The sequence below is a fragment of the Microcaecilia unicolor genome, chromosome 8 (genome assembly GCF_901765095.1).
Source record: "Microcaecilia unicolor chromosome 8, aMicUni1.1, whole genome shotgun sequence".
Classification (NCBI taxonomy): Eukaryota; Metazoa; Chordata; class Amphibia; order Gymnophiona; family Siphonopidae; genus Microcaecilia; species Microcaecilia unicolor.
Window position 1 is genome coordinate 41,746,513 of NC_044038.1, and position 20,887 is coordinate 41,767,399.

Below are 20,887 nucleotides of genomic sequence, written 5' to 3' on the forward strand. Positions count from 1 at the left end.
CCTCCTCTTCATATTTCTATTGAATATGTTTTATTTATTTTGAGCTAAGAAAGCCTAACCTCTGTATTTCTTCCACTGTAGTATAGCACTCAGGGGCCCTTTTACAGAGCGGAGGTAAGCCCAATGCGGGCTTACCGCTGGTTCTTCCAGGACTACCATTGATCCAGTGCAGCCACCAGAATTGGTTCCACCCTGAGCATGCACCATTTCCGGGGGAAAACGAAACCCCCCAGAAATGGCTTGCGCAATAAGCCGGCGGTAACTGGACATTGCCATGCGCTGCCCGGTTACCGCCCTTATCACTACCTCAATGGGTGGCAGAGTTCTCTTACAGAATGGCCATGTGTGCTGGGGACTGGCATGCGGGGCCCTTTTTACCACAGCTTGCGAAAAAGGATCCCTCAAGATGATATACAGGTCTAAAGCAATAAAAATGTTTGAGAGTAAAAGTTTTGGTAGGCATTTATTTCAGATTAATACATTTTACAATTTTAGGCAAAACAATTATGATGTGGATGATGCAGTTTGTGTTTGGTTGGAGCATTTCAGAGTCAGCTGTGCATGAATTCCCAATATACTAAGGGAGCAATTCTGTAAGTGGGGGCATCTTTTGAGGCCCCTCAATGCTGCCCAGTGAATGCTCCTTTTGCATTTACATGCTATGCCACGTTCCCTTGCAGAACAACACTTAAGTGTTTTGCTGCCACTTACATGCATAAGTGAATATTTACCAGCAAATGGAACAGTATTTCTGTACACTTACATGCTCAAGTGGCATTAATTGTGGGTACCCTGTTATAGGATTGCCCTTAATGTATGGAGCAAACATTGTTGCCTCATCTCACCCTTTGAAAGAAGTTTGCTAGGTAAAAACTATTAACCGGTTTGAAGCATGCAGCATGTTAGATTTACAGAACAATTGAAAATGTCTTTACATTTTTTTTCCTTCTCTTGTAAACAGAGCAGGTTAATCAGCAGCATCTGGAGAGAATTTCGTCAATCAGGGGCCCTGTTAACTAACCTGTGGTGTTTAGTGAATAGACCCCACCAAAAAAGAATAGGAAAATGCAACATATTGGAGCAGCAGCAGCAGAATAGATGTGAAATTTAAGAAAGGAAAAAAAGAGGTTACTCCAGCATCTAATTGTTGCCATGTATGTGCAGCTGGAGGGAACATTTTGACAAGGAGAAAAAAGCTGAGGGAAAGGCAGGGAGGAAAGGGACAGAGATTCATAGGTACCAATCTAAAATGAAATCAGCCGATGGTATTGTGTTGGCTTCAAGGCAGAGCCACTGCCCCTCTCATCTCAACGCTCAAGTTAAACTTGAAGGTAGGTGGAGATGAGAAAAATATATCCCAGATTAGAAGTAAAGGAACATGGAAATTCAAGTTTGGACCTTCCTGACATGAAGGTTTACTGAGCTTCAACAAGTTTTAGCTGGGCAGGATGCAGAAACAGGAGAAATGACAAAGGAATCCTAATCATTACAACAATATTCAGAAGCATAGAGTTAAGAATTCAGAATAATGTTATTTTAACAGACTGCAATAATTAAACATCTTAACATAAGCCACTGGTTCTCAAATCTGGTCCTGGAGGCACCCCAGCCAGTCACATTTTCAGGATATCTACAATGAATATCCATGAGAGAGATTTGCATGCAGTGGAGGCAGTATATGCAAATCTCTCTCATGAATATTCATTATAGATATCCTGAAAACCTGACTGGCTGGGGTGCCTCCAGGACCAGGTTTGGGGACCACTGATATAAGAATTAAGTGGTAAACCGGGTAAGAATTTCATAAAATATCACTTACCAACTGCTCAACACGCTCATACACAAAGAACTGGGGGAACGCTGGCTTAATAGGCTCTGCAGTAAATTTCATCTTCCCATCTGAGGTATTCTCCAGATCATGCAAACACTTTCGAAAATGATTGTAAGCATCACAACTGATATCCATGTGTCTTAGCGTGAAGTTCAGTCTGAAAGAAAAACCATTAGCTTGTGGTAAAGTGCAAGAAGGCGAATATTATGTCCAAATGTGCTTTCCTGATACTGGCATTATATATCCCTTTCCTGCCTCCTTAACAAAATCAAGAGCCCTTCTACAAAACTGTGGTAAGTTCGATTACTGCAATGGAGTGCTCTTTGGTTTACCAAGTTACCAACTCTCCTATCTACAATTATTACAGAATGTAACTGCCAAGATGATTTTTACAGAGACTGATAACTGGTGTTGGCCCAGCGTTATGGAATTCTCTCCCCTTAAATTTACGTGCACAAAAATTATGGGGCCCTTTTACTAAGCTGAAGTAAGAAGTTGCCATAGCATGCCTGTCACAAGACACCTAGCCACTAGCCTTGGGTTATCCCGCAGTCACTTAGAGGGTCTATCCCCAGAACAGCTCAGGTCCGCCTGCACCTGCTGCTTGTGCTCTACACTAGCACCCTCCTCCTACCGACTGGGTCACAACTGCCTCTGGGCGAGTCTCCCAATCATCAATTTATCCCCAGTGATTTCTAGGTTACTGGGGCCACACTCCCAGTGGTCCAACAGTTCCCAGACAGCACTCACAGACCCAACACACAAACCACCAGGATTCTTCATCAGTCCAGACAGAGAGGCAATAAACAAAATATTGTTTAAAAAATTGAACAGTGGAACAAAATAGTGCAATCAGCAAAGAAAAACAGGTAACTGAAATATGGATCAAGTATAACACAAACTAAATATTTGTTTACTTCCTAAAAAAGTACCTGGGGAGATCAGGACACATATAGCTGTTCACCAGTTATCAAGTATAACTGTTTTTTTTAACAAGGCTTCAGCAAAGAGTTCTCTCTTTCTTTCTTCTCCTGGGCTAAAACTGGAGCAAAAGCCAGTACAATTGAAATGAAAAAGCTCCTGAGCCAATCAGAGCCCAGTCAACAACAACATTTGAAAAAAGCTGGTTACATCACTCAGGCATTTCCTTATCTGTGTTAACTAAGGTGTGTAACAGCTTAAAACATAACATGCATCACCTTCTGACCAAACTAGAGAAATGCACTTCAAGGTTTAACAAAGGCAATTTTTCAGGCTTAAAACACACTGTTCTGTAACAGCGCCTTACGCAGGTCTTTCCCACATGCTAAGGCCATTTTTACCACAGCAGTAAAATGGACAATTTGAATTAACCCTTTAGTGTCCAATGTTCCCGTAATAAGCCATATGGGAACAAATTGATGGGAACATTGAACACTAAAGGGTTTTAATGGTCACTTGCTGTTTCCAGTAGTGTGCAGCCATTTAAAAAAATTACCACATGAGCACTTACCAACACCTATTTTGTAGGCGGTACGGACTCAGGCTGTAATCTGGCACTAATCAGTTAGTACACGGTAATGTAGATGCGCTGATTAATGCAGAAATGCCCACTCTCCGCCCCCAGACATGCCCCTCCATGAAAAAAATTATATATTTTTTAGCATGCTGGAACTCCCAGCACCATGCGTCGAGGGGGATTGTTGCCGATGCTTCTTGGCCTTCACCCGATGCTGGTCATTGATGCTGCTCAGAGCTGACGAGGACAATGTCAAATCCCCACGTCAACTGGGGATCGGGTCTGATGCTGACCAGTCCCAGAGGCCGTGCACAGTGGTCAGCAAAGAGGCAGATGGAGACCCACTAGATGAATGCCCACTCCCCTCAAACATTTGGATGCACCAGATGCCAATGCAACTCCCGATGCCGAGGTTTCAGACTGGGCTCCAAAATTTTTTTTCTTTGCGCTCTCTGGCCAGCTGAGTTATTTTCTTCATATGAAGGCAAAGAACACAACTGGAAGGGGTATGTTCAGGACCCAAACACTGAAGACACCAAGAACAAGTGTCTTAGCCAGAGATGGTCCTATTGCACCGGCTACAACGCTTAAAGCCATGATGACATAGAAGGGGAAAATAGCTGTGGAAAAATCAAATGGCTCGATAGTGGCTGAAAAAAGGGGGCAACCACTAGAAAAAGCAAGGGACAAACACTTGACTGGAGCTCAAGCCTCAGAGGGCCTACCGAACAACGCAAAAACAAAGAACTTGTGAGGGGGGAAAATCAAACTAAAACACTACAGGAAGCGAAGGGAATTTTTCCAAAGGGGGGGGGGGGGGGGGAACCCTCAAAGGGAAGGCACAAAAATTGAACAACCAATGCTTACGCAACAGACGCTGTGAGGAGTGCAGGACAATCTCGTTCTCTCCTCATTGCAAATGATAAGAGACTGATGGTCCCGTGCTCTTGCAGCGGGTGGGAAGGCACTCAAGTAAGTGCGGTGAGGACGCTGCATGAGCTCTTAAAGTTGTATTAACTTGTTTAAGGTCCGCACCGGGCGACATGGATGATGTCACCCACATGTGAGAACATGGCCTGCTTGTCCTCGGAGAAGCACATCTACTATCTGCTGGAGATAAAGAATATTGGAAAGCTGGAAGCTGTATGGGTTCTTATCCAGGGTGATGTCTACAATCTATTTGTTCTGTTTCTAGATGTTGGTGGGAAGAGCCAGGGAGGAACCCATATGTCTGAACTGCTCTGGTAGCATGAAGAGGAAGCATGCACTTCTAAAGTGCAATATTGCTGTAATGCTGTACAGTATAAATATCCTTTTAAATTAGATTAACCTCTCAGAGTACTGAAGTAGCTTCTAAAGCATCTCGGCAGCCCTGTATTTCATTACCACTGTTAAGCATACAACAAATACAATATGAGAGGTGATTGAGTGAAATTTTGTATTACCCATAATGCAAAGTTTACAACAGCCACATTGAGCTCAAGCGTACTTAATGTTAGTGAAGCATCTTAGCAGTCTGTCCGATTTTATTACAAGTTCATGCCCTTTATACTGCTAAACAAATGTTGTTTAACCTGCACAGAAGCAAGTGAGTGAAACTAATTACAGATATGTGTTCCTTTGGGAAATTCAAAGGTTTTATTACTTTCTTTTTTTAAAGAATAGCCTGAATTCAAATCAGTCATCCAGCATTCCCAAGAGTCTGCAGCCTTGGTAAGTAGCAATCATATTAAAACTAAAAAATGATGATTTTTTTCCTCCCTAGCTAAAATGTCAAAGCTTTATTTGGAAGATACAATATTAATGATATACACTAACATACAATAGCACTAAATTCTTAATTGAGTCAAATGTAATCTTAGTGGCTGTGACAATATACATAGTAACATAGTAGATAACGGCAGAAAAAGACCTACATGGCCAATCCAGTCTGCCCAACAAGATAAACTCATATGTGTATACCTTACCTTGATTTGTACCTGCCTTTTTCAGGGCACAGACCGTACAAGTCTGCCCAGCAGTATTTCCCGCCTCCCATCACCACCAGCTCTGGCACAGACCGTATAAGTCTGCCCTCCACTATCCTCGCCTCCCAACCACCAACCTCTCTTCCCCCACCTGCTCCGCCACCCAATTTCGGCTAAGCTTCTGAACTTGCATAAGAATGAAAAATCATGTATTTGTTGGCCCTACAGTGGTCAATTTTAAATGCATTTACCTGTGTAAAGAAGCCACTGGAAAACGTTCCAGCCTTAAAGCAGTTAAAGCATTCATGGCATTTCACAGGGTATATTTTGAACCACATTAGGAATAGGTATTCCTGGGGCATGTTTAAGTCTAGAGAGGAAAATAATACTTGCAAACTGAATTTTCAAATCTGTGGCAGTCATTTTAGAACAGCTGAGTGGAATTTACAAGTGAAAATTGTGGCATGTACACATGTAAATGCCAATTTTACAAAGCCATTATTTACACCTGTACAAGATGTACAGATTCTAAGTGGGTGAATTCTGGTCATGGTTTGAGCAGTAAAAAAAGAAAAAAAGAGTGTACTTCCAACTCTGAAGGGGAATAAAAAAAAATGCCTGCCATTTTTTTGTAGCAGAGTCACGCATAAATGTTTGCTACCAGCTCACTTCAATCAGAGCTTCAAAGGATTACATCAGGGGGCAATTGTACTTTATGTTCTGGTCTTTAAAATGACCTGAAAAAATGTATAATTGTGACTTCAGCAGACTGGCTCCTATTCTGCTCTTATTTCCTACTGATCCATATGTGCCATCCATTACTCCTCTTCAGCACTGTCTGATTTCTATTGCTACTTGGCTGTGTGATCATAAAATGGTCCTCAACCCACAAAAGGCTGTATAGCCTGTTGGTTCAAAGGGGGGGGCCTTCCATTCCCACTGTGCCCCTCCACCTTATGGGAACAGGTATTCACCCTGTAAATTCATTCCGCTATCTGGGAGTTATTCTAGGCTCCCATCTCTCTTTCGATCAGTATATCTCCTCAGTTTGCAAAACTGGATTCTTCATCCTACGTCAACTTTGCTCTGTTCAACGCTACTCTCAGTTTGATTCCTTTTATTCACTCCTATTGTTCCTGGCTCATTATAAGGCTTGACTATTGTAATATCATTTACCTAGCTTGTCCTCATTTTCAGTAAAAAAAAAAAAACTTCAGTCACTTCAAAACACAGCCATACACCTCCTGTCATGCACATTGTTATGACAGCTCAGCTCCCTACCATTGCTAGAAAAGCATCACTAGTTACCGGTCGCACAAAGGGTTCAGTTTAAGCTTCTGTCGCTTACATTTAGAGCATTTCAGCTAGGTGTTCATGGTTATGTTTCAGCGCTCACTATTCCTTATTCTCCTGCTTGTACTCTGCATTCATTGGATGACCACCGGTTAACTCTCCCCGGCCCAAAGAAAGTAATTATGGAATCCACCTGCTCTCCACTTTTTTTCTTTGCAGCACTTTACTACTGGAACTCGCGCCCTAAGGTGATTCATGACGAACCTTCCCAGGCAAAATTCAAAATAGCTCTAAAAACATGGCTTTTTAATCTGGCCTTTAATCAAAACTAAGCAGGAGAGTCTTAGTCCTCACTGAATGTTAGGAATACCTGACCTCTCCTCCTTCTGTCCTCACCCTTCACCTCCCTTTTTCCCTTCCCATTTCCTGTTACTATCTCTTTTTCCCTTCCCATTTCTATCTGTGATATCCTCTGTATGTATGGTGAATCCTATCTCTTTTCTATATGAATATTGTAGTTCCTTTTCCTTTCTTTTGAATTTTTACTGTGTTCACCACTTTGATCTACTAAAAGCAGCAAAGGCAGTATAGCAAATACCAATAAACTAAACTGGTCACTGTCATGGGTGTAGTTTTATGAAATCTCAACACTTACAAATGTAAGCAATGGTAATTTTATAAAGGATTTTTTGCACACATATGATAGTACATACACGTGGAAGGCCTCTGAAAACAACCTCAGGCATAAAAGCACACGTGATGCTTTCAGGCGCATACTTGCATGTGATTTTAGAATATGTGTACTAAGAGAAGGCATTTGGGCTGAGCAGAGGAGTTGCAACTTATATGCGTATTTTATAAAAAATGGGTATAGCTGCATAATTTACATTCTAACATTTAAGAAAACAAATAGGCAATTGATCTACAAGATCCAGCACGGATAAAAAGATCTCAAAAAGATGTGCAAAAACCCAGTGTACCTGAATATAACTCACCTTGAGCTACTACTGAAAAAAGTGTCAGCAAAATCCAAATAAATAAATGTACTAAATGTTTGATTTATTCACCACTAAAATAATAAATACATAAATAATTAAAAGCCCGACACGGGTGAATAAATTGAACATTTTGTACATTTGCACATTGTGGAGTTCAAAATTTTTTTAAACGATCTATTGCTTCTTTTTTCCATGCTAACATTTATACCTGATCCAAAGCAGGCATAAATGTCCACGGCTTCAACCAGAAGAGGAGCAGATCTTCATGACAAAAGCCCGATGAGAATAGTGAAGTCAAAAGTTAATTTTGCATTGTAACTCCCAATGTGGTACATGCTCCATCAGATGCCAAAGAGCAGACAGCCCTCTGGCATCTCAATGCCTAAGTCAGCCATCCAAGCTTGTTCCAGATGAACCAACTGCGGGGATGGTGCCTCGTCCTTGAGGTGATGATGATGGAACGTTAAGGTACCTTTCGTTGAGACACCAGGGCCACTGCTTTGCCTAGTGGAGTAGCCTAGTGGTTAGTGCAGTGGACTTTGATCCTGGGGGACTGAGTTTGATTCCCACTGTAGCTCCTTGTGACTCTGGGCAAGTCACTTAACCCTCCATTGCCCCAGGTACAAAATAAGTATCTGTATATATGTAAACCGCTTTGAATGTAGTTGCAAAAACCTCAGAAAGGCAGTATATCAAGTCCCATTTCCCTTTCCCTATACTTCTGCTGTAAGGCGTGTATGATCCATTGTGGCATGATAGTGCTAAAGCTGCAGATACAAAAATACAGCCTGGTGGGGCAGGAGAAATTAATTTCTCAGGGAGTCAAAGGGCTTGAGCGAACAATCCTCCTGTGACACATGATGCAAAAGTTGAAAGCCCTTCGATTCCCAGATGGAAAATAGTTTAGAGTCTGTGCCTGGTGTGAAAGCTGGATTGTGGCAAAGTGGCAACAATGGAGTCGTGGTGGGCTCAACATCATGACAGCGGCAGAGCCAACACCAAATGGAACACAAAGGCCAGTAGTGTACATAAACTTAGGACACTGATGGTATTGCAGCTGATGGGGCATGTAGATGGTAGCCAAGGTGAACAGGACTCATTATCGCCAATTCCAAAGCTGTACAGGTGAAATACTCAGTGTTCCTAAACCAATCATTAATGTGCCTCATTCCATAGCTAACAGTCAAGAAGCGAAGCCTGAGGAAGTTCAGGATCCCCCTCTCATGCAGCAACATGGTCATCTGGAGGGAAAGCAGGGGCCTCCTCCCCTGCCACAAAAATTGTTGGAGCAATGACTTTAACAGCAATTCCTCTTTTTACTCGCAAATATAACAGCAGCATTTGGAATATATATAATCAGCCGACTGCAAGGAACATATTAAATAAACTAATTTTCCCTAACAAAGAAAGGGGGTAATCACGCAAGTTATATAATTTGGATCTGGAAGCTTCCAGCAATGGGCCCACATTAAGTGAGTAGAATTGTGTCAGATCATCAGGAAGCTGTACCCCAAGGTATTTAAGCTTTTCCAACACCCATTGTAAGGAAAAGGCCCCCTGTCCAGGACGTCCAAACCGACTGGAAGACTGGCAACCTAATGATTTATCCAAGTTTAGTTGGAAACCAGATAGAAAGTCATATTCCTCCATCAGCTCGACCGCCACCAGAAGGGAGTGCTGGGGACCAGATAGAAAGTCATATTCCTCCATCAGCTCGACCGCCACCAGAAGGGAGTGCTGGGGATCAGTAAGAATAAAAAAGTAACTCATCTGGAAATGCCAAGGTCTTGAGAGTAATGGACTCCACCTCCAGACCATGCATCACCACCTCGCCCCTCAAAGTAGAAAGTAGGGGCTCTATGGAGAGGACAAAAAGTAGAGCAAAGAGGAAGCACCTGAAGTCCTTTTTCAGGATTGGCATTATATTGGACAACCTCCAAACCTCAGGTATTGTAGCTATTTGGAATGATGGGTTACAGATTGCTAGTTAGCTATTTGTTTGAGATCTTTCAGGTCTCTGAGATGAATGCTGTCAAGTCCTGCCAATTTGTTACTCTTGATTTTGTCAGTTTGATTTTACATCCTCTAGATCAGGTATGTCAAACTCATATCTAACAATGGGCCACCATGCCAGTCACACATTCATTGATGGGCCGCACTAAAATATTCGTCCTCCCTATTCTCCCCATTACAATTTCTTAGGAGCCAAATTTCATTATGTAATTAACCAGATGTGTGCATTAGATACATCAACGTAGGTTGCACAGAACTTCCTGCAGGCTGCATGCGGCCCAGATGTTTGACACATCTGCTCTACATTTACAGTGATGTGCTTTAGTTGCTCCACATCAAAGGAAGTTTTTGGGGTAGGCATGACCAGCATCTTCCTCAGTAAAACCAAGGGAAGGGAATCATTTAGTTTTTCACCCCTTTGCTGTCCTGCAGGAAAACCGACTTCAGTCATGGGCTCTTTCTTCAAAAAAGGTTTAGTATTAGTTCTTGTCTCTACAGAAACCTTCTTTTCAAAGTCACTGTTTGCCTACCTCATTACTTTTTACATCTAATCTGTCAAATCCTTGTATCATCCTTGTTTTCTTCATGAAGATCTGCTTTTTTTTTTTTTTTTTTTTTTTACTTTTTCTGCCTCTTCCACTTCATCATTAAAAGCATGGCAGCTATTGTGTGATATTTTATCTAGACTTTCAAAATGGTCTTTTTAAATAACATCCATGCCTAATGCAAACTTCTGCTGCTGACAACCACCCCTTTTAGGTTTGTTTGTTTTTTTATTTATTTTTTTTAAATTTCCTCATTTTATCATAGTCTTCCTTTTTAAAATTAAGGTTCACAACGTTTTTTCTTTGATGACAAATTTGATCACATTTTGATTGCCATTGCTTAGCATCCCCATGACCACTGGGGGCCGGGATAATTCTACTACTTATTTCTATAGCGCTACAATCATCATGCTACAGCAATACATAATAGTTGGGTTTAGGAACCATGATTGCTGGGCTGCAGAAGCTGCCCTGGTGCTTCTTTCTAGACTGATGACTGTTGTGGCAATGACTGGGTTAAAATTAGTTGAGTGAAGGATACAAAACAGGGGAAAAATCTCCAGATAATTCTGAGCCATGGCTCATGGTGCTGTCAAGAATGAAGAACTTCAGGTAAGAGGAAAAACAGCAATAAGAATTTAAAAACAAAAAGCATGACTGATGCCTGATGTGGTTCATTTTAAAAGGCAGTTAAAATCTCATTTATTTTCTCAGACATTTTTATAGTATGTTAGTAATAATTGATGAACTGTTTGATTTGATTTTGTAGTCAGCTGTATATGGCAGGAGAGGGTTTAGACTGCCAGTTCATATACTGTATCTGTCTATTTGTATTAATAGTTTATGTTTTCTAATTATGTATGGATTTTTGTAAGCAGCTTAGCTTTGTGCTAAGCAGGGAACAAATTTGATAAATAAAATCAAGAAAAAAAAAGCCATAGGTTTGTAATAGCAAACAGCAATAACAAGGATGATGGGCTCCACCTTGACCAAGGTGGGACTGGTTACTGGCGGCGGCACTTAAAAAGGAGATTGAGTAGCTTTTAAACTAGAAACTGGGGGAAAGCCGACAGTTGTTCACAAGCGCATGGTTCAGGTCAAGATATCTTTCAAAGATACCATCAAAACAGGGAAGACCCGGTATCCTGACAGTGAGGTTGCAATAGAGACCTTAGTAGACCAGGTGTCTTTAAATAAAAAAAGCAGACAAAAGATTGAGCAAGATGTAAATAGGAACAACAAACATAGCTGAAATGTCTATATGCGAATGCCAGAAGCCTAAGAAGTAAGATGGAAGAGTTAGAATATATTTCACTAAATGAAAGGTTAGATATAATAGGCATCTCTGAGACCTGGTGAAAGAAGGATAACCAGTGGGACACTGTCATACCAGGATACAAATTATATTGAAGTGATAGGGTGGATCGAATTGGTGGAGATGTAGCATTGTATATTAAGGAGGGCCTAGAATCAAATAGATTGAAACTTCTGCAGGACACAAAACACATCTTGGAATCCCTATAGATTGAAATTCCATATGTAAAGGGGAAAAGGATAGTTATAGGAATGTACTACTGTACACCTGGCCAGGATGGACAGATGCAGAAATGTTATCAGAAATTAGGGAGGCTAACGAACTGGGTAACACAATAATAATGGGTGATTTCAATTACCAACAACACACAAGCAATTCTACCTCGTGCACAATTAGTTTGAGGGCAACTATGGCAGGCACACCATAAAAAAAGTGGAGAAAAAAAAAAGACTTCAGAAAAATCGGATCCACCTCGTTCTTAAAGGACGCACCTTAGATGTAATGAGGGAACCGTTACAATCATGTGTCTTCACAAAAAACACTCCACATTAACTTTCATATGAGCACTGCCATGTGCCACCACAAACACTGTAGGAGACTCAAAAACTCACTTATCCAAGCTTGGAAAATGTACTTAGCTCATTATATTGATGTCTTCGCCATTCATAATCCAATCCAGGTCCGAATGCTGTACTTTTAAAATTCCTCAAATCCCGACAGGGAAGCCCTGTTTCGCTATACCGTAGCTGCCTCAGGGGAATATTTTCTCTCTTTATAATCCAAGCACTTTAAATCACTCTCCGTCTCCAAATCACCCTGGAACAAAAAATGGCTGACCATTTTATACCCAATATTGTATCCAATATTGACTGGGTACATGTAACATCAAGGCATGCTAGGGAGGTAAAATTCCTTGACGAAATCAAGGACTGCTTTATGGAGAAGCTGGTACAGGAGCTAACAAGGAGGAGGAAAAATTTTAGACCTAGTCCTTAGTGGACTGCATGCTGGTGGAAGAGGTAATGGTGAGAGGGCCGCTTGATAACAGTGATCATAATATGATCAGATTTGATATCGGCAATGGAGTAAGTACACATCGGAAATCCAATACGTTAGCATTTAGCTTTCAAAAATGAGACTATGATAAAATGAGAATAACAGTGGAAAAAAAAACCTAGAGCAGCAGCTGAGAAAGGTCAAAAATTTACATCAGGCATGGATGCTGTTCAAAAATACCATCCTGGAAGCCCAGGCCAGTTATAATCCATGAGGAAGGAAGGCCAAACAACAGCTGGCATGGTTAAAAAGTGAGGTGAAGGAAGCTATTAAGACATAAAAGAAACTCCTTCAGAAAATGGAAGAAGGATCTGAAAATAATAAGAAACAGAATAAGGAATGGCAAGTCAAATGCAAAGCGCTGATAAGGAAGGCAAAGAGGAACTTTGAAAAAAAGATTGCATTGGAGGCAAAAACACATAGTAAAAACTCTTTTTAAAGAATGTAATGTAGAGCCACTCTCTGCCCCCTAAAAAATTTTTTTGCATGTAGTTAGTGGCCTTTTTACTAAAGGGTCTGGGCGGCAACCCGGAACTACTGTAGGCCCAATGCAGCTGCTGGCAGTAGTTCCGCCTCGAGTGTCCACCATTTCTGGCCCTATAGAAAATAATTCTTTAATTTCTAGCGCGGTGCTAACCTAGCGGGAATCGCTGCCCAGTTAACGCCGGAGCCCTTACCGCCAGTGCTCCCCCCTGCATGGCCATGCAGTAAGAATAATCTTACCTCACAGCCATGTCTTTTTTTAGGGGCACACGGGAAAAATGGCCCCTGCTGCTACCACAGATCCCATTTTACCGCAGCTTGGTAAAATTAATCCTTAATGCGCAGATATGGCAGTTACCGCAGGATGCCATTATAAGCTGCGTTACGCATACATTAGCACCTAACTCAACTTAGTAAAAAGGGCCCCATAAGTACATAAGTGTTGTCATAGTGGGACAGATCGAAGGTCCATCAAGCCCAGCATCCTGTTTCCAACAGTGGCCAATCCAGGTTACAAGTAACTGGCAAGATCCCAAAACAGTACAGGCTCCATAGTAACTGTTCACCACATATTAGTAAAAGGCTCCTAAATGATTTCTACCATACAAAGAAGAAACTTTGTATGGTAGAAATCATTATGGGGGTAATTCTTTATCTGGTTGCCTACTTTCCTTTATAGAACACCAGAGTAACCAGATATATAAGTGTGTACATTTTAGGTGTGAGCACTTAATGACAATCACAGACCTGTAAGGATAGAGCATGGGTAGGCCTCCCATAACTGAACTACATCCAAGCCAGGCAACCCGGGCTGTCACTGTCAGCCTGGGCTACCGTCGTCAGTCCTGGGGGTCCAGTGGACCCCCCCAATGGCTGAGGCCCTGGTGGCTAGTGCCCCCTCCAAGCCCCCCCCCCCGGACACCGACATGGGGAGTTGAGGTCCAGTGGACCTCTAGCCCCCCTAATCCCTCGACACACACACACACACACACACACACACAAAAACCCTCCCTGGTGGCTCAGTGGGCAACATACCCCCCCCCCCCCCATGGTGGTCTAGCGTCCCTCTCCCTTCCCGTACCTTGTGATGACTAGGAGGGAGTAGCACTCCCTCCTCCTTCTAGAGCTGCCTCTAAAATGGTAGCGCCCTACCCAGTGCATCCTGGGATGCAATGGGCATGGCTTCCCTACCATATAAGGGAGAACCCCCCATGAATTTGCATGCTATTAGTTTTGATCATGAGGGTTTTAATCCTTCACGGTCTTCCTGGGCTAATCTTCCAGCGTTGTTCGGAACAGTGCAGGGGATTTGATCATCGGGGCCTGAGTGAGGTGAAACAGGTAAATAGGAACTGTCGTTACCCTTTCAAATAGTACTAAGACCAAAGGACATGAAGCTAACAGATAGCGCTTTTAAAAACAATGTATCACTGAACACACAATTTGCTGTCAGAAGATGAAAGCAGTTAACATAGCTGGGTTTACAAAAGATTTAGAAAAGTTCCTGGGGCCACTTTTTATCCCTGGGTGTAAACAAGAAATGATTCTACTCTTTGGGATCCTTCTGGGTACTCGTGACCTGGATTGGGTACTGCTGGAAATAAGATACTGGGCCTGATAGACTTTTCTTACTCAGTATGACAGTTCTTACATAGTACAAGACTTGTGAAGTTAAACAATCAGACATACTGACTCATTGAATTATAAGCCTTAAAAATTCTACTGCATGTCATCTTCTGGTATCTATAAATGTCTGTCTCCCACTTTCCCTATTCAGACTATCACTAGCATGCTTTTTTATGTACGTTTTGCCCAAGTGATAGCATCTAGTGAGGAGGCTCCATCTGTCTTGCCTATCACGCACACACACATCTCATATAGCCCCTGTTGCCCCCTCAGACAGATATGCATAAATATGAAAATGGAGGAAGAGGAAACCTGCCATTCTGTCAAATTAGAAGTTTGCATTTTTCAACTTTTATGATTCACTTATTTTCTGGTAAATGCCATCTTTTGCTCATTCTGTTCTGAGTAAAGATAGTCAAGAACGGTACTAATGTATTCCACATAAAAGATTATCACCCTATATTTTATTTGTTAACTTTTATTATGTCACAGTGAACATGGTGGTTTTGCGCAGTCTTCAACTAGAATAAATCTCACTAGTAAGCCACAGTATGTTTGAAAAAATCTCTCTCAAATATAAAACCAGAGTTCTTTTAAACTTGCATCGTGTCAAAGTCAACTTTCTTCTGCAGTTCAGACTGTATTCATTACACGGCTGGCTGTAAAGACCATATGGTGCAGCAAATGTGTGCGCAGTGTTTTTTTCCCCAAAGACACATCCTCTCCACAAACTGCCTCATCATACCATCTATAAATGTAATACTTGTATGATCTTTCTAATATGGGTCCTGGCAATCCCTTTTATTTACTCAGGGGCCCTTTTACAAAGGCGTGCTGAAAAATGGCCTGCGGTAGTGTAGACGCGTGTTTTGGGCGTGCGCAGAATCATTTTTCAGCGCACCTGTAAAAAAAATGCCTTTTAAAAAAAAATACTTTTGCTGAAAATAGACCTGCGGCAAAATGAAAATTGCCACGCGTCCATTTTGGGTCTGAGACCTTACTGCCAGCCATTGACCTAGAGGTAAAGTCTCACACAGTAACCGGGCAGTAATAACCTGCGCGCGTCCAATACATGCATACGAAAATAAAAATTATTTTTTGGAGGTACATATCAGATGCGTGCCAAAAATGAAATTACCACAAGAACCACACGGTAGCCGAGCGGTAACTCCATTTTGGCGTGTGTAGACGCTTACGCGGCTTAGTAAAAGGGCCCCTCAAACTAGGGACTGAGGTGTGCAGTTGATGTACTGTTAGTCAATAGAACAACTAGATTGGTTGAACACCAACCCCTAGAGCTTTACGATATAATCCTACTACTTACTTCTGTACTTTTTCTAGTGGTATGCAGTCTTAATCTCTCTATATAAAACGCACCTCCAACGTTCTAATGAAGCCTCATTTTCTCCAACGTTCTAAAGTGAGGTGGCTGAGTCTGCCCCGCCCACACATCAAACGTGATGACGTCGAGGGCGGAGCACAGACACTCAACAAAACGAAAAAGCGATGCCTAAAATGACATCCCATTAGGAGACGCACTATCCGCCCTTCACAACGCCCCCACCCCCCAAAGTCGCTGCCCCTCACCAAACCCCCCCCCCAACATTGCCACCGCTACCACCAGGACCCCCCCTACCACCAGGACCCCACCCAACAAACAGCGACCCAGGCAGGGGCTGCTGCCCACCGGACCTGCTCCTCCTGGAGCCGATCGAGGACTTGCAGGGAGATCCCGGTGCCCCCTCACTATTTCCAGTCCCCAATCGGACCCCCCCCCCCCCCCCACCAAACAGCGACCCGATCTCTATGAATAACGCCGGCATGGAGGGGGAAGAAGTCAGGGAAGGAAGACAGAAGGTAGCAGCGAGGCCAAAAAAAACCCCACAAAACGGAGAGGGAAGTGTAGCTCCGCCCTCGCGTCACAACATGATGACGTTGAGGGCGGGGCCAAACAGACAGCAGCGCCGAAAGAGGACTTGCAGGGAGATCCCGGAGCCCCCCTCGGTATTTCGGGTGCCATGGCGGAGTGGCGACGAGGACAAAAAAACGAGAGAAAACTGTAGATCCGCCCTCGCGTCAAAACGCTTTGACGTTGAGGGCGGGGCGGTAGAGAGAGCGGCGCCAATAGAGGAATTAAAGGGACATCCTGGTGCCCCCATCCGTAAGCGACATCATCACCAAACAGAACATACCCTCCCAGCAAGGGGGTAAACGGGGAAAGCCTGCCCCATCTCTTTCCATAATGCAGGCATGCAGGAGGAGGAAGTCAGGGATGGAACACAGAACCGCTTAACAGAGGGAAAAGGAGGTAGGGAGGGGATCCTCACACCAGAGAAGTGGGGGTGGGTGCCCTGCGAGAGGGGAGGGGCTCACACTCACTCACTCATTCAGTAGAGGGTGGGAAGGGACAGGGGGAGAGGGGGAAGAGGGAGGAAAAGGAGGGGGGCCAACGGAAGGGAAAAGTTGGATAGGGGGGCAAGAGAGTAGGGGGAAAAGCAGACTCTCACTCTGTCAAACACACTGTATCTCTGTGAAAACTCGGTCTCTCTCACTCACTGTGTCCAACATACGCACTCAAACACACACACTCACTCACAGATACACAAGCACCCACTCTCAATCTCTCTCTGGCACACAATCGCACAGTCACTCTCTCTCTCACACACACACACACACTCACTCAAACATACACACTACGAGGAAAACCTGGCTAGCGCCCGTTTCATTTGTTTCCGAAACGGGCCTTTTTTACTAGTATTGATATATTATTTTTTGTACTATACAGGGTTCTCTTCTATCACCTCTGCTCTTTAACATTTAGATCAGTCACTTGGCAAACCTAATCTAAACTTTCAATATCAACTCATTCTTCTATTCAGATGATATCTTACTCAATTTTCCCACTACGCCTTTTAATATTGATCTTTCTCTCCTCCAAGACTGCCTTTTAGCTCTTGCTTCCTGGCTTGCTAAACATAAGTTGGTCTTAAATGCAGAGAAAACAGTTATATGTTGGTTTACTGGTTCACTAATTCAACAGATCTGAGGCACTGATTTAGCTAGACAAAACTGTCAAGATGCATATGACAAGAATAAATAAGAAAAAAAAAACAAATCTGTAAAGCAAAATTAAACTCTCTTGTTCAGCCACTCCTGCTGCTCCTTGAAAATCAGGTTTACCCTGGGCTATCATTTGAAATTTGTGCGGACACCTCAGTATATGCTCCTGAACAGCACCCACCTCCTTTCTATGGTTAAGTAGACTGTGCATGGGTTTTTCAAGTTGTGCACAATTCGATAGAATGTTCTGAAGACAGCATCTGTGAGGTCATCATCGTAGAAAACTACAATCAAACAAGAGCTAGTTAGCAAAAACCTCCTTTAGAAGGATGGCTATTTTCTATTTGCGGTGATCAGTAAAACACAGAACAACCACTGCAGACTCATAGCTTCAGGTTTTACCGAAATACACGTACAGAAACTCATGCAAAGTGATGATCCTTATGTATTCAGCTATAAAGCTCAATGGTTTTGAAGCTGACAATTCTTTATGTGGGAGTCATTTTGTCTCTCCTTCTACACTAATTTCAATGACTTAAAATGGAGTTTATACATAGCAGAGGATTTGAAATACATGTTCATTTCATTTTCCCTTTATTTAATATACCGCAAATGGTAAGTACATCTACTACTACTACTACTTAACATTTCTAGAGCGCTACTAGGGTTACGCAGCGCTGTACAAATTAATAACTAAGGACGGTCCCTGCTCAGAACAGCTTACAATCTAAAGGACGAAATGTCAAGTTGGGGTAGTCTAGATTTCCTGAGTAGAGGTGTTGTGATTAGGTGCCGAAAGCAAAATTGAAGAGGTGGGCTTTGAGCAATGATTTGAAGATGGGTAAGTGGTTTACAAGAAAAAAAGTAATTATAAATAAATTAAATTACAGGAAAGGACAGAGAGATACAACAGGAATACTAGGTTACAATCAAGTTGTTATAAGGGCAGGGAACGGGTATTTTAACTACAATAGCCTATAATAAACAATAGGAAGGGAGGGAATGGAAAGAAGAGACACAAGACAAGTGATCCATACCAATGACAAACTTAACTAATACCACAGTTGTCATTAACAAGAATCAAAATTAATTTGATTTTTGTGTTATTTTGTACTATCAGTTTCATTCTGTTGGGTATTACATCTAAGCATTGTGTATATAACCATTACCAAGCAGCAGCTGTATATGTTCTGACATGTTTACAGCATTTGTTTTCTATTTTTTAATGGTCTAGTACAGGGGTAGGCAACTCCGGTCCTCGAGAGCCGCAGGGCAGGTCAGGTTTTCAGGATATCCACAATGAATATGCAGGAGATAGATTTGCAAGCACTGCCTCCATGGTATGCAAATCTATTTCCTGCATATTCATTGTGGATATCCTGAAAACCTGACCTGCCTGTGGCTCTCGAGTACCGGAGTTGCCTACCCCTGGTGTAGTACAAGTATAAAGGATTTAATTAAAACATTATTCTTTCCTATAACAGAGAGATTATTTAGTTTAAAGGACTTTATAATTTTGGACAAATTTAGTCATGACTGCAAGCTAAAAATAATTATGAACCATATGGGCAGGATAAAATTTTGGAATCATCACTCATGGCCTCTTTGGTAGAATACTTTAGATACAGGAAATGCCCATGGCCACTAGCAACTTAAGATTTTTCTGTTGCAAAAAAACAATAAACTCAAGACCCGAGATATTTTTTGCTTTAACTCCTAAGTATGTGTTGTGGCTTTATAAATGAAGTCAATATCACAACTGGGTTGATACCAGAGGAAGCAGCTACGTACTGGCCCACTGTCTGGACCTTATTTGTCAAGAAAGTTCAAATCAATTTGATCAGCAATCTGAGCCTTTCTAGTGGAAGAAATACAGTTCGGCGACCAATATTCAGCCACATTAAAAGATGGAATTGAATTTCTTTTATAACTTTTTATTTATGAACATTATATCAAAATAATAAATCAAGCAATAAAAAAAATAAAAGCCAATAGTAAGGTATGATGATATTAAGTATGTATTATGAAAACGATAGCACCCTCAGCTCAGAAGGGAATATCAAGAGTTAAGCATTAAAAATGTGAAACTGAGATAATTTTAAGACAGAGCAGGACAGATGCATTTAACCTAGTTACAGATTGATAACACTTGCTGAATTAACAGTTTCAGCAAGCTTAAGTAATGAATGTTTTGTTCAGATGCTGGGAAGAGTCACTAAGAGCACACATGTTTGGAAGGGAATAGGGAAGTAAGAGAAAAATATGCAGATGTCTAAGCCTGTGCGCTGCTGCAGCTGGGAAGAGGGCTTCAAACTTCAGTCCAGTCAGGAGTGGAGGGATGGTGGAGAGAGTCTTATCACAGATTGCACCAGAGTGAAGCAGAGGAGTAATCTGATGCTCACTTTGTTTTCAGACAGAGAAAAGCTACTTAAATTGTTTTTTCAAGAATCATCAAAAGCTATTTACAAATTTTAATATTTCAGTGTTTCCTGATGTGGTGCGAAACTACTGCCAACTCCAGACCTTCGCTCCTTCTGTCTCGCTGCACCTTACACCTGGAATAGACTTCCTGAGCCCTTACGTCTTGCCCCATCCTTGACCATCTTTAACTCTAGATTGAAAGCCTACCTCTTTAACATTGGTTTTGACTTGTAACCACTCGCCCCACCTACCCTCCTCGCCTCTTTCCTCTACACATTAATTGATTTGCTTGCTTTATTTTTTGTCTATTAGATTGTAAGCTCTTCGAGCAGGGACTGTCTTTCTTCTATGTTTGTGCAGCGCTGCGTACGCTTTGTAGCGCTATAGAAATGCTAAATAGTAGTAGTAGTAGCATGAAGATGTAATATGGAATAATGTATGTTAGTTCTGCATTCCTATAAACATTAATGATCTTTACCAGAATGATAATGATCTTTACCAAAATAGCTAGCAGCTGTCTGACCTTTGCTCTTTAGAATGCTGATAGAAATTGAATATAATCTAGCCAATAATTTTTCAAAGTTTGTGTCCCATGATTTGTGATGTAACCAGTTAATTTATGACTTAATGCATTCTTAATAAAAGAGCAGAGGACCTGAGGGATTTTGAGGCCGTTCTGGGTGAACTCACTGTCATTAAGTGGGGCCCACACTCTCTTAAGAAGGCTTTTGTATATATATTTTTTTATTGGTGGTGTGTGTGTGTGTGGATTTCTTTCCCT

At 42.0% G+C, this 20,887-nt stretch overlaps 1 protein-coding gene across 5 annotated transcripts in view; it reads right to left on the reverse strand.

Moving 5' to 3' along the window:
• Positions 1 to 20,887, reverse strand: part of METTL22 (methyltransferase like 22) — an 84,591-nt gene that overhangs the window by 2,965 nt on the left and 60,739 nt on the right. For all 5 annotated transcript variants that reach the window (XM_030212858.1, XM_030212856.1, XM_030212857.1 and 2 more), the window contains exons 9-10: positions 17,867 to 17,969; positions 1,820 to 1,988 (exon numbers count right to left, since the gene is read on the reverse strand). In XM_030212858.1, the coding sequence (XP_030068718.1) occupies positions 1,820 to 1,988; positions 17,867 to 17,969 (272 nt within the window). The remainder of the gene's footprint in view (positions 1 to 1,819; positions 1,989 to 17,866; positions 17,970 to 20,887) is intronic.